Source organism: Stomoxys calcitrans, chromosome 2 (genome assembly GCF_963082655.1).
Source record: "Stomoxys calcitrans chromosome 2, idStoCalc2.1, whole genome shotgun sequence".
NCBI lineage: Eukaryota > Metazoa > Arthropoda > Insecta > Diptera > Muscidae > Stomoxys > Stomoxys calcitrans.
Genome location: NC_081553.1, coordinates 99,603,695 through 99,618,236, shown reverse-complemented (window position 1 = coordinate 99,618,236; position 14,542 = coordinate 99,603,695). Strand labels below are relative to the sequence as shown.

At 39.1% G+C, this 14,542-nt stretch overlaps 1 protein-coding gene and 1 long non-coding RNA gene across 2 annotated transcripts in view; both read left to right on the top strand.

The window, feature by feature from the left end:
• Positions 1-386: 386 nt before the first annotated feature.
• LOC106093423 (ran-binding protein 3) lies at positions 387-5,404 on the top strand. The gene is made up of 5 exons (XM_013260477.2): positions 387-472; positions 560-1,077; positions 1,144-1,410; positions 1,483-1,632; positions 4,762-5,404. The coding sequence occupies exons 1-5, from the start codon at positions 457-459 to the stop codon at positions 5,137-5,139; spliced, it is 1,329 nt and encodes a 442-aa protein (XP_013115931.2). The 5' UTR covers positions 387-456; the 3' UTR covers positions 5,140-5,404.
• A 2,842-nt stretch (positions 5,405-8,246) lies between these two features.
• Positions 8,247-14,542, top strand: part of LOC131994874 (uncharacterized) — a 72,868-nt gene continuing 66,572 nt past the window's right edge. Inside the window, exons 1-2 of the long non-coding RNA XR_009396897.1 lie at positions 8,247-8,440; positions 8,503-8,570. This is a non-coding gene — a long non-coding RNA (uncharacterized LOC131994874). The remainder of the gene's footprint in view (positions 8,441-8,502; positions 8,571-14,542) is intronic.

Here is a 14,542-nt window from a genome sequence, read left to right as displayed (position 1 = left end):
AGCCGATACAATGACATATTTGTCATTTTTATTCACTTTATTTGCTGCTGATCACATTTGATGGATTGAACTCTAATCCAAAGTTGGACTGGATGGATATGGATGTCGCATGATATCAATAGTCGTGTAGTTGTACAACGGTATAAGTCACTCATATCTACCAGGTAAGTCATCCATCCCCATCATTTGCATTTTATAGGCTAACAGGATTATATTTCAAAATTCTTAATTGGTTTTTATAAACTGTCAGGAGAATTGTTTTGCCTACGTTCGTCAACATAACAGCGCAGCCTTGCTATACGTTACGTTCTTATTGAGTAATTCGCATATGCATTTAAACAACGATATTGCCATATGGGTAAATAATGACATACACCGCTTTTCCACGTTACGTTGGTGACACTATTTAGGGCCTTATTTGCTATTAGCATACAACACCAAACAAATTAATAAAATATGTCTGAAAATAATGGTAAGTCTAGAAAAATGTAGAAAATGCAAATCCTACTCTTTATGTACGCTTGAATGGTGTTCGGCTCATACGTATACTTATTTACAGATACCTCCAATGAGTCCAGCAGTCTGGGTAGCGATTTTCTTTTACCAAGCTCTCCCTTGACGGGTGGCGGCAGTGTCGGCGGCAATCCAGGATTAAGATCCTCCGTTTTAAGACCATCAGTATTGGGACCTTCTAGATTGGGTTCCGCTTCAAGTCTATCAACACACACACAAAATGCTCCTTCAACGAATAATTCTTCTCGTAGTGATGGTGCCACCGCATCAGCAGCCAGTGAGAGCGCTGGTGACAAGACAGCGGACAAGGTAGTGGTAGCCAGCTGCAGCAATCCATTTTTGAAAGAAGTAAAAGATGATGATGAACCTGGGCCCTCGTCAAAGGATGTCGATAAAAAAGATACGGAAAATGATGATGTGGATGAGAGGCCAGATCCGCTTACTTTGTTACGCAAAAATGGCATGGAACGAGCCAATCTTTTTGCTGCAGCCAAAAGCTCTATTCCTTTGGTGGAAAAGTCTGGCTTTGTATTTGGGCAAAATCTCCATGAACGTGTCGTAGGGGTAAGTAAGGTTAGATACATACATTATAGACGTTTGGTAACCACTTGACTACTTGAAATCGAATAGGAAAATCTCAAGGCCGATAAGCCGGCAGCATCAAACAATGAGGATTCATCAACATCAGCCTCTGGGGATTTGCTCTTCTCCAGTGTTATACAGAATGCGGCAGCAAAATCCACCGAAAATGTCGAGGAATCTGCCAAAGATTCGAATAATGAAGTAAAAAGTCTTACTGATGTGGCCCGCGAATATGAAGAAAGCCGAGCACAAAAACGCAAATACGAAGAAGTGGAAACCTTTACGGGAGAGGAAAACGAAATGAATATTGTTGACGTAAGGGACATGAATGTTGTATATGACCATAGAAAAATATTAAATGATTTTTTTTGTATGCCTTCTTTACAGTTAAATTGTAAATTGTTTGCTTTTGTTAATAGCAATTGGGAAGAACGTGGTCGTGGAAGTTTGCGCCTTAATGATTCCAGAATTGAACATGAATGTTCTCGTCTGGTTTTCAGAACAGCAGGAAATTTACGTCTTTTACTTAACACAAAGGTAAGTGAACACTTTGATTTGTTTTTTTTCTGCGCCATCTGGCCATGTATGTTTTCACTGGCCTATATGATGAACCAAACATAGTACAGAGTACGTTGGAAGTAATCCCATGTCTGTCGGTTGTAAGTACCGGATTGACCCGATGGAGTCCTTCGTCCAGACTTGGTACAAAATGTGTTGTGCCTGTGTTGTGCTTACATCTATCCCGCGCCGGGATAGTATTACTGGGATACCAAAATCTTGAGACAAATGTTGAGTTATTATTTTTAGCCACATTTGTATGCGGTCGTAGTGATCCTCGTCGATCTCTTAGGCCATTGGTTATTTAAAGGCGCCAATAACTCGCCTTATCATATGGAACATCATGGGCACAAGAGCCGTTACCGCCGGGCCTCTCACTGAGACTCTCCACTCGATACCGCTGATTGACCGCGACAGCAGTTGCAGCTACACCGTACACGGAGCATTCCAATATACGCTGTGGACACACCCGGTAGCTCTCAGCTGAGCTTCTTGTGACAACGATGAAAACCACATAGATCGAAGCTTATAGTTTCTGCCTGTGTGGTGCTCATAGTTATTCCGTACCGGGATTCACTTTTGACTGTGGCGGTGGTTTCAACCCTTCTCTGTTCCACTACTGTTTTGAATTGGTCTGCAGGGTAGATACTATTAGTAACTGCAACATGGATAAGGGTTGGAGAGTGTTCTGGTGATTGGTGGAGTAGGATTGTATGGTCAGAACAACAGGTGACATGTTTTGTTACAAACGGGACACCCTTAAATACCCAATGGCCATCACGTTCCCGTGGTGATCGGTCCTATGGACTGGAACGAACTTGCCAACCCATAGAAGCTTGACGAGGATCGCAACAACAAATTGAATGAAAGTTAGTCGAAAAATAGGCCAGAGAAAAGTGAGAAAATAGGCCATAGAAAAATAGGTCTTGGTCACCTTGCAAGCATCAGACCGTATCCTATTCGCGTAATTATCATAAAAATCGTCTATCCCACCGAGAAGATCGCATATGTGTGGTTTTACCAATTCCATAAAACTCATAAGCAACCCATTTCTGGCTTACATTTGAACTGCCTCATTTTCCGCTTTCCCTTGATAGCCCTGTTTTCGGCAGAGATGCCCTTTTCATCTCTTAACGAGTCTTCCTCTCATATGTCATAATGCTTAAGACTTCAGCGTCACATATATCGTGATAGTCTGATCGGGAAGTCACTCCTGCCTCGATATCCTTTCCCATGCCTTCAAGATCGAGAAGATCTCTGCCAGAATGATGTAACAAGCGTCCAGAAGTCCATATGTTTCTCTTAATGCTAAGACGTATTGAGTCGATTATGGATTGCAATTTAACTATAATTGCGTTGCTAGGATTTTATCGCCATGGAATAAAAATTAGTATATAGTTAGAAATTTTTGTCAGTTTCATTCTATATCAGTTTTTTAAACTTTTAGCTATCAAGTCAGATATGCCAATGTTTGCAGGATATAACCTAAGAAAATCTTTCGTTTTGCGTTTTCGAAAAAGGGAACAGGACAGGAGGATGTTGGAAAGGCGGCTAATACGATCTACATGTCATCAACTGCTGTATTTTATTTTAGTCCTATCCAGTGCCAGTCAAAGTTCTTAATAGAATTTCAATTGAAAGTTGTTGTTGTAGCAGTGTGTTGTACACTGAGCCGACAGTGGAGCTGGCAAAATATCGATGGCACTATTGACATTTAATTTTTTAACAGAATATCGATTGATAATTTTCCGATGGATACTATCGCAACAATTAAATTTTTTGGAAAACTAAACAAAAATAGGCAATCCGACACTGAATGTATTCTTTAAGATACATTGCGCTTATACAGGGCGCAATTTTCATCCGATTAGTCTAAGATTTTGTACAATGATTTCTCTCATGACTTCCAACTGACTTCATTATTGGTCTGTGCATTGATCTCCCGATGTGCATTTCTCATTTTCGTTTGAAATATAGTTGATGGAAAATTAACGATAGTATCGACACTATCGATATTTTTTATTACAACTATCGAATGTTGCGATTATCGATAGTTTGCCAGCCCTTGCCGATGAAAGATTCCATCGGGCCTATTCGGTACGTACAACCGGCTGCCATGGGATTCAGTGAAAATTGGTCCTGGATAGTTATCGATATCATGGGATAGCAGATAATTCCTGTTTCATTTTGGTAGTACTAATGCAAATCACGATTAATCGTTGCTTATTATATTTTATTGCATATTATCGATAACTTAGCAGTACGTCTTTGCCCTGAAATTCTTAATAGAATTTATAATTAATCAATATCATAAGAGAGCAGGTAGTTTCTGTTTCATATTAGTACCATATAGTAGAGCTGGCAAAATATCGATGGCAATATCGATATTATCGATATTTTATTTTTTGTCTGAATATCGATTGATATTTTTTCTATCGAAATTATCGGCAAAGTTATATTTTTTGCAAAATTGGACAAAAATAAGCTATTTGACACTGAATATATCCTATAACACACATTGCGCCTATAGAGGGCGCTATTTTCATCCAATTGGGCTAAAAGCTTGCTCAATGATTTCTCTTATGAATTCCCTCTGACTATTAAATTTGGCATTGCAATTGCTTCTATATGATAAATCGATCTCCTGATTTTTACTTCTGATTTTTGTTTGATATATAGGTGATGGGAAATTAACGATAGTATTGATATGTATCAAAAATATCGAATGTTGCGATTATCGATAGTTTGCCAGCACTGCTATATAGTGCAAATCGCGATTGATCGGTCATTATTATTTGTTATCGTATTTTATCAATAATAATCCAGGACACCTTTGCGTAGTTTTATCGAGAACATCTGACTTGCACTGGATAGTCCTAAAATATAACATTCAATCCCATGGTAGCCGGTTGTACATAACGGATTGGCCGATTGAGTCTTCCATCGGCAAGGGCTGCAGCCTCTGTGTAAAACACTCTGCTACAAAAAAATGAATAAAATAAAATACTGCAAATAAAGAAGAATACCCTTCAAATTTTATTTCATATATTTCAAAAATTATTTCATTTCCTTATCTCACTACACAATTTTATCTTTTGATTTTTTCAGGTCTGGGGCGGCATGGTTGCCGAAAGACCTAGTCAAAAATCTCTAAGACTTACTGCAATGGATAATACGGGTAAAATTAAAATATTTTTGGTTATGGCACGACCAGTCGAAATCAAACATCTGCACAGTGCTCTAGCTGAACGCATTGAAAAACGAAAACTAACCCATCCTGATGAACTGTGTGCTGCCGCTGCGGCTGCAGCAGGTGGTGCCTCCGGTAACAGTGAAAGTAATGGTGAAGGAGCAAATAGTACAGATGCCGTGAAAAAAGATGTAGAAGCTGCTGCCGCTGCTGCTGAACCCGATCACGATGATTCCACAGAGCCAAGTCCTAAAAAACCCTTACTAACTGCCGAGACCTCTGCATCAGAGAATTAATTAGAAAAACAGCAAAACAAAACAAAAATTGTCAATAAAATAAAAACATGCAAATATTTTGCAAAATTTTCCATTAAATGTAACAAATATATTGTATTTCATAATTTTAAATCACTTCGAAATATAATAACAAAATCCACAGCGAATGAAAAAAACTCTACAAGGTGTGCCTAGCGCAGCCAATTCAATGTAAACAATTTATTCTTAATGATGTAAAAATGAGTGAAATATTTTTCTGAATAAAGTTTTCAGTTTCCATCCGAAACTCTGCAAATTGTGTTTACATAGCAGCAGCAATTTATTCTTTACATCACTCGTTTTCAAACTCAACCGAAAATCCTTGCGTATATAAACATTCAATGTCAATCAAATATATATTTAAATTTAATCGGAAATATAACGGAATATTTTTGTTACAGTTTCTAAAATAAATAATTTTAAATTTTTCGTAAAAAAATATTTTTTGTAAATTATGTTGTACTGATTGAGGAATAAAAATCGAAATAATCACACCCCAGTCAAACAAGCAAACCAATTTGCTATTCGATTTTTCTTGAGCTCAATGATATGGAACCACCTTTTTAAGACGAGTCTGAATGGCGTGCTGCAGTGCAAAACGTCTTTTGGGAAGAAGTTTTTACATGGTGTAGAACGTCACAAATGTCGCCAGCATTAATAGGGGATAACCATAGCTGAAAATTACTTCTGATGTTCTCGCCAGGATTCGAACCCAGGGGTTCAGCGTCATAGGGGAACAAGTAAACCTCTTTTGTCTTACATCGAAATCAGCTAATTTAGATTAATTGGCGAAAGAATCCCTATGATAAACCTATAGTGGTTTTGGTTGTTGTAGCCATATTTGCATGTGGAGATAGCAATCCTCATCGATCTCCATAGATAAAGCATGCCCGGTCCATGGCAAAACTGTATTTTACGGGGTAGTTCGCAAAAAATCTAATTTTTTGCATACCCCCTAATTTAGACCTCAGGAACCCGAATATGAAGTCCATTTTTGGGGCTCGGGGTCGTGGACCCCCTTAGGGACCAAAAAACCCCTTGGGGGGAATAGTCCAACCTAGGCAATATGAGTATCAAATGAAAGGTGTTGATTAGTAGATTACGAATATGCAATCAAGTGTCCAAAATTTTGACCCAGGAGGGACCTACTGGGTCTTGAGAATTTTTACCCCTATTTGGAAAATTTACGAAATTGTTTTTGTTATTTTAAATAAAACTCTATTTGCCTTCCAAAGTTGAAAAAATATGACGGCCTTCGGCCGGGTTTGATTTTTCTCCTCCTTCATATGTCCAACAGTGGGAAATAGACAAAAGTATTTAAAATAAAACTCTTTTAGCCCAGCAAAGTTGGACAAATTTGTTTGGCCCCTAAGGGCGTCCACGGGCCCCAAAAACGGAACTTCATATTCCGCTTCCTGGGGTCAAAATTAGGGGTTATGCAAAAAGTTAGATTTTTTTGCGAACTACCCCGTAAAATACAGTTGAGCCATATCGAGTATCACGGTGGGGTTCATAGTTAATTTCTGTGTTAATTAAATTGCAAGTCAGATGTTCTGGATAAAATATCAGTACAAGGTTGTACTAGTAAGTTATAGACAACATGCGATAACAGATAGTAAGAAACGATTAAACGCACTAGCACTAAACTGAAACACGACATATATAGTGCAAGTACCATTTAATCGGTTACTATTTGGTTATGGCATAATATCGATAACTATCCAGTAGTGAAAGTAGCGATTAATAAGTTATTATCTGTTATAGATAAGTATCCAGTACAACATTGCACTGATATTTTATCCCAAAGATTTGACTTGCACTCGGTAGGAGTAAAATCAATCACGACAAAAATACTCTCTGAAACACAAATATTCATGAAGATCCATGTTCTTCAACGTTTTAGATTGAATGAAAACAACTTTTGTCTCAAAAGGTTAACTCGGGATGTCAAATGAAATCTGGTGTTATGAGTACCATACACAAAATTGGGCGTGTTTTGTTATTCATTTATCCTGTGGAAGACAGATGTACGAATAGATTTCAAGTGCAAAAGTGTTCTGCAAACTTGTCGATATCAACCGGCTATTCTCACATGTTATCGATAATTATTACGTAAAATTTGCACTAAAAAAAAATATCCAGAATATCACACTTGCTGATATAAAACGCGGCAATCAATAGAGTTGATTGTGTACTAAACAGTGCAAAATAAGCGTTTACACATCATATCGTTCAGTTTTAATATTGAGGTTTTGCCCTTTAGTGAGTGTTATCGGATGATTCTGCTAACAACCCAGACATGGCGAAACAATTTAAGGTGGTCTCATGTGTACAACAACCACAAATCATATGCGGCAATCAGCCATCTTGTCAACAGGATGATAGACGTTTTGCTAACACACGCAAAGAAATTTGTGTGCGTGTGTGTATACGTGTGCGTACATGAGCAGAGAATATATGAGAAAGAAGATAACAACAAAGAGAATGCAACCAAAAATCTGACATCTTAATACCGTCCCACCTGACCGGCTAACAGCTGTACGCGAGAGACCTCCTTTTAAAATTCGCCTTGCAAGACAGTGTTCTTTTTTAGATATTTATAAATCGATTTTAACTAGTTCATCGATGTAAAAACAACACATATATGATGTGTTTTAGTTTAGTCCTTTCATTCAGGGTGTACTATATTTGTGTGTTTTATTCAAGAATTATCAGAGCAAATCACGATTAATCGGTTATTATCATCTGTTACCGTATGATATTGTTAACTATCCATTATAACATTGCACAATAATTCCATCCATTTTTTCCGATTTGCATTGTATAGGATTATAATACTACAGCGATAGATTTCTAAAGAAGCCCTAGTGAATAGTTATCGATACGTACTTCGTTCTCTATAGTATTATCAATATCCATTTAAACTTATTTTTTCCTATACCCACACATGTGCCGTTATATTGTCATCGATAAGTGCAATATGACATATGTATGGCAACACTGCTACAGTCTGAGTTTATCCCGCGCGTCGACAAAAATTTTAGTGTTTTGCAATGTAAGAAAAAATAATTAAAAAAGACGGTCGGAATTGTGTGCCGGTTTAAAAAGTGTCGATCGGGTTGCTTCAATCAATACAATGTATAATTTCTTTTCAAAGACGAAAAAGTCGTGTTAGCAAGACAGCTCGGTATTGTGTGTTGTTGTATCCACATACATGTGGACATAGCGTACCTTGGCACTCTCCCTCTATGAAGTAAGGTCGTTCCGATCAATGCACACTTTGGTAAGTCTCGATCGGTTTGTATAATACAGTGTATTAATGTAGCCTATTTTCTTGCATTCTAGATCAAAAACAAAAACTTTCATCATTATCAATTGTCTCCAGTATTATCAACATTGGAAAATTTAAAGCGGTAAGTCCAAAATTTGTAAACAATTGTATTTAAGGCCCACTTTTCTCAGTTACGATGTCAAAAATGCTGTTTTGGAGTTTCACAGGCTCTGATTCTTGCAAATCAATTTCTCTTTAAGTTGTTTAACGCTATGCAATGTTAAATCGTGTGCAGAGAGCTTTTTCTAAACATGCCCCATATGAAACATTTACATTTCCAACGGGAGCAGTTTAAGAATTTGTGTGCAAAATTTGAAGCCTGGGTTTATAAGTTTTACAATTACGTGCTTGTCGTGCAAGCTTACGGACTGCAATCCCTTGATAGCTGGTTGAACGTACCGGATCGACCTGATGGAGTCTATCATCGACAAGCTTTGCCGCCTCAGAGTACAACACACTGCTACAACAACAACAAGAAGCTTTCCGAATGAAGTCTTCTGCCTCGGTGGACTCTCCAATTTGGACCCATCTGTGTTCAGCTCATTGCTCCCTCTACAGGAAAATTACGTTTACTCTATAAAGAAGGAAAGACCCCCTACGCTGCACCAACACCTACCAAGAGAATCGAAGTATTCCGAAAGTTCAAATAACGTCAGTTTCCTAACTTCCTTCTAAGGGGGATATTCGTTGGCGCATACCAACTTGTAGGTGCAAGTGCATTAAACGAATATTTTGTGGCTTCCTCTGGCTGCTCCTCTCTGCACTCAGACATCTCTTGAACAAATTTAGTTGGCAACCGCTGTACACCGTCCCTGGTCTAAGTACTCAACTTCTGCATATCTAGTTGAGACAGGGGTATAGCGCATGCTGCTTCGCTTTTGACACTCTGCTCAACGTTTATTCTCCAATTTAGTTTCTGGTCAAGTGAAAAGTACTATTTCAGTCTCTCTGTGGGTTATGATAAAGCTGTTGGCACTTACCGACAGCTTCCTTAATGCCTTTTAAATGACGTTCTTAATAGCAGGGAGAAGCGGCCACCAATCGTAAAGACGTCACGTAGGTCACGTAGGTGACAACCTTCATCCCTTGCTTATCAAAAAAGACTTGAATCTTATTGATAATATAGTGCCAGAAAAAATAGTATAAAACTCCTCCTAATGGGGTGACTAGTCAAATCTTCCCCCCACTCAACCCACATCACTAGAAAAGGTAAATCCTAATTTCTACCTGAGAGTCACGTATAGCAGAAGTTCTATATAGCATAGCAGGCAATATGCTATACGGCCCTATTGACTTGTAGGGTTCAACGAACTTACCGCCCTCGCCATATAGTTTCTTTCATTGTCATGAACTCAACGGCCGACAGAGCTTCAGCACTGTGTTGTAACAAAGAGACATAGAGACAAGTAACTTAGGTATCGGTTAAGGCAAGCTATGGACTACTATTAAGTCACTCTCGAACCCCGGAAGACCTCAGTCACTTTTGGCGACGTAACTGTAACTGAATGAGCCGAAGAGATGTGCCAGGTTGTTCAACCGTTAGTTTATTGATATTCCCGAGAGTAGCAATGCTAGGAGGAGAGCCATTCTTCGTATCCGGTGTCCCCGAGCCGATGGACAGCCATCATAATTTACCGTGGACGAAGTAATGAATGTTATTCTTGCCAAGTAATCCAATGCGTTGAGCCCCGACGGCATCTCTACACTGATGCAGAAGAATCTGCAACCTGTAGTCAAGTACCTTACAACTGTTCAGAATAATCCCGCTACTGAAGCCTGGAAAGAACCTGAGCAAGGAGAGTGGCACACACCAATCTCGCTTCTGACACTATAGCCAAGACGCTTGAGGGACTACTCCTCCCAGTCCTCGTTAGAGAATTTACATTCGCCGAGCATCAGCATGGATTTCAGACTGACAATGCCCGAGAGTGACAATGCTTGGAGGAGAGCCATTCTTCGTATCCGGGGTCTCCAAGTCGATGGACAGCCATCACAATTTACCTTGGACGAAGTTATGAATGTCATTCGTGCCAAGTCATCCAAGGAGTTGGGCCCCGACGGCATCACTACACTGATGCAGAAGAATCTGCAACCTCTACTCAAGTACCTTACAACTGTTCAGAATGATCCCGCCAATGAAGCCTGGAAAGAACCTGAGCAAGGAAAGTCACACACACCAATCTCGCTTTTACATTCGTCGAGCATCAGCATGGATTTCAAAGACTGCAACAATTGCTTTGCATGTCATTTGCCTTGGCCTCAATTAATTCAGCCCATGCTATAGGACGGTCTTTATGACACTGGATCTATCGAAAGCAGTCGACACGTTCGGTCAAGTCATACTATTTTAGGACATCGCCAACACGTACCTTCAGCCAGGCCTGAAACGCTAGGTCGCCAGTCGAAATTTAGGGCCAAGACGCTTGAGGGATTTCTCCCGAGCCTCGTTGGAGAATTTCCATTCACCGAGCATCAGCATGGATTTCAAAGACTGTATATTGCAACAACTACTTTGCATTCCATTTGCCTTGGCCTCAATCAGCCCAGGTCATGTTAAAGGACGGTCCTCGTGGTACTGGATCTATCGAAAGCATTTGACACGGTCGGCCGTGCCATACTATTTAAGGACATCTTCAACACGTACCTCCAGCCAGGCCTGAAACGCAGGGTCGCCAGTCGTTTGTGGAATTTGGGGATAAGAAATCGAAAGTCCGTAGAGTGAAAGAGGGAGTTCCCCTAGTGATATAACCTGCATTGTATAAGCTCCACCTACCTATCCTCTATTCCACCCCCTCCATACGGCATTGAGATCGTATCATATGAGGAAGATTGTACGATAATGGCATCAGGCTCTGCGATGGGTTAAAAGTCTACCTCAACGAACTTGCCGCTTATTTCGTTGCGAAGATATTTGAAGATATCTGCCACCAAATCTTTAACCATATTGTTCACTACGCAGTCGTATTAGGTGAAATGTGAAAGTCGATGGAGTAATGATTCCCACCATCAAGTGTCTCGAAATACTTGGTGTCACATTTGACAGTTTTTACAATTTGCAATTTGCGATAAGTTAAGAAATAAAAACAAGATGCCTTAGTCACTTACCGGCAGCACTTGGGACTGACAAAGAAACCTTGTTGACCACGTACAAAGCAATTGGCCGGTCTGTGGTAAGGTATCCAGCACCAGTGTGGTATTGTCAGCTATGTGAAACGCAGTGGAATAATATTCACAACTGTCAGAATGCCGCTCTTCGAACTGCGATGGACTGTCTCCCCAGTTTTCATGTGGAACACCTCCATCAGGAGACAAAATCCTATCCGTGCCAAGAAATAACTATGCTAAGTAATATCTTCTGAGCTCAGAAGCCTTACGGTGGATTTACATGATCTAGAGCGAGAGGTTCAGCGCTACAAGAGAGAACCTCTAGATGAGGCGGTGTATTAAGCGGCTATAGACAACATTCATAGAAACACGGAAGCAAATGTGGTTTTTGCACCGGAAAAAATGGACCTCCCCTGGCAAACCAGAGTAGTTTTGAGCCCATTACGATCCGATAGAGGCAGTCGAACAAAGTACAGAGCAAGGATTGATGTTAACGTGCAGTATGTGTGTTCCTTTTGTGACCTGGGTCACACGACACAAGTCACATGTTTAACTGCCCAGCAAGACCCAGAGTCCTCTGGATGGACCCAACCTTAGTCGCAGAGTTCCTGGCTCTCGATATTCAACAGAACCAAGCAGACGAAGGATAGAATACAACGCACTGCTACAACAATAACAAAAAGACATCGATATTATCCAAGTACTTAGTAGATGTGCCTCACAGCCAGTAGCTTGAGTGACGTCGTCAGTAATGACAGCCTACAAAGCACAGTTCCAGTCAGAATGTAACAAAAACCCATGTGATTTCTTCCCCCAGAAGGACCACGGAAGGAGCAGGTTGTTGTTGTTGTAGCCACATTATCATGTGGAGATGGTGATCCTCGTCGAGCTCGCTCGGGTCCAAAGGACCGATCGCCGCTGGAACAGGGTGGCCATTGGAATGAGTAGAGATGGGTTTCTACGGGGTAAATACCCAACGCTTGGGAATTTATTTAGGTATTTATAATTTTGCAAATATCATGGGTATATAAACATTTTCCAAACAAATTTTGATGAATTCGTATTTCTTTTCTTGTATATAAAACTTACCTTCTGATCTCATAAAGTAGGATTTTAGTTATATATAGCCGCTATACAGACGGATCTCCAGACTTAAAGAATTGAGGCAATAAATTGGTCCTTTTTTCTCCGACCCGACCCCCACCTATTTCTGTGAAGTGTGGTTCAGATCGGACTATATTTGGATATAGTTGATCTATAGACCGACCGCCCGATCTTCCGATATAGGGTATTGAGACCATAAAAGATCCATTTGTTACCCGAATTCGATGAAATTTGGCACAGTGTGTTCTGATATACACCTTCCCATTCGTGCCAAATTTGGTCCCGATCTCCTGTTATTGTCCCAAGTAACAGGAGATCGGGAAATCGGTCGGAATATGCTTACTGCTTCCTAACTCGAAAGGTAAAAATGTATTAGAAGAATAAATTCTACGCAAAGCAGCCCAAATGCAGATAGAGCATGGGACCTAAAGGAAAACTTAGTATCAATAATTACACCTAGAGACCTAGCCGATGATTTATTGCTCATATTGATATAGCTCAACACAATCATGGATCAAGAAAATATTGGGAAACAATTCTAATGATTAGGTACAAAAGCAATTTTTTCCTTTGCAATAATTTCCCAAAAACGAAGTTTGTGCTTATGCACTAAATTTTACCCTTTTTACAATTTTTATTGCGCTTTTTGTTGGCAAATTGCTGTCATCACTGGGAGTGTAGGTGTATAAGAGTTGACCTGGCCGAACTTACTCGTGTGTAGTGTTCCCCCTGCTCGTTGCTCGTTGCTCGTTTTTACCTCCCCTGAATAAAATTCACATTGATCTTGTTTAGCATATTTCACAAGAGAAGTAAACGGCTTTTTATTATGCTTACTGTTATAATTGTAATTGCAGAAAATTGTAAATTAAATAAAAAATTATGAATAAAACTAAGAGAAATAAGTTTATGAATATTTGTCACTTGCACATTAATTACACAGTTGTTCAGTTTTGTTGTTTGTTGGTAACTACTTATATTTTTCGTTTTTATTTCTATTTAATCTTTACACTTTTAAATGCCTATTATATGCACTTGTTATTTAATTTTAATTCTCTAAACATAATTCTAAAGCAATATTTTCGTTGTAACAAAAAAAATATAATAGCTATATAAAAAAATAATATAGCAAACTATACATAATTACTTAGATAATTATACAAGCTACAACAATGAAAAATAATATCTCTATACATGGAAGTTCTAAGGGGGGAAAATAATTACATATGAATATATAAAAAGATATAAAAAATCAATAACATTGTGAGTGTGTCAACTAAATTAGGTAGTGAAAAAAGATTGAGCTCCATATGTTATAATGTTATTAAATAAAATATTTACAAATGTAGTGACCAACAAGTAAAAGGGTGGTAAGTTCGGCCGGGGTGAATCTTGGGAACCCACCACCATGGATTCTGGTAAAAATTTATACAAAATAAATTTATTTGAAGAACATAATTTTATTCTACATACCAAACTTCTGTCAAATTAGCAAAAAATTAAGAATCTAGGAACCTAATAAAGATGATCGGGAGACCGGTTTATATGGGAGCTATATCAGGTTCTTGACCGATTTGGACCGTACTTGGCACAATAGTTTGGCGTCATAACAGAAAACAATGTGCAAACAATGTTCAGCCAAATCGGACAAAAATTGCGGCTTGTAAGGACTCAAGAAATCAAATCGGGAGATCGGTTTATATGGGAGCTATATCCGATTTGGTCAGTACTTAGCATAGTTGTTGAAAGTCTTTACAGAACACTACATGCAAAATTTCAGCCAATTCGGAGAAAAATAGCGGATTCCAGGGGCTCAAGAACTTAAATGGAGCGATCGATGAGCGGATT

What these genes read in the sequence shown, in the direction of transcription:
- LOC106093423 (XM_013260477.2), top strand. An exon ending in ACGAAATGAATATTGTTGAC is followed by an intron (nt 1,411 to 1,482) that starts GTAAGGGACATG and finishes CCTTCTTTACAG; the next exon opens with TTAAATTGTAAATTGTTTGC. An exon ending in GTCTTTTACTTAACACAAAG is followed by an intron (nt 1,633 to 4,761) that starts GTAAGTGAACAC and finishes TGATTTTTTCAG; the next exon opens with GTCTGGGGCGGCATGGTTGC.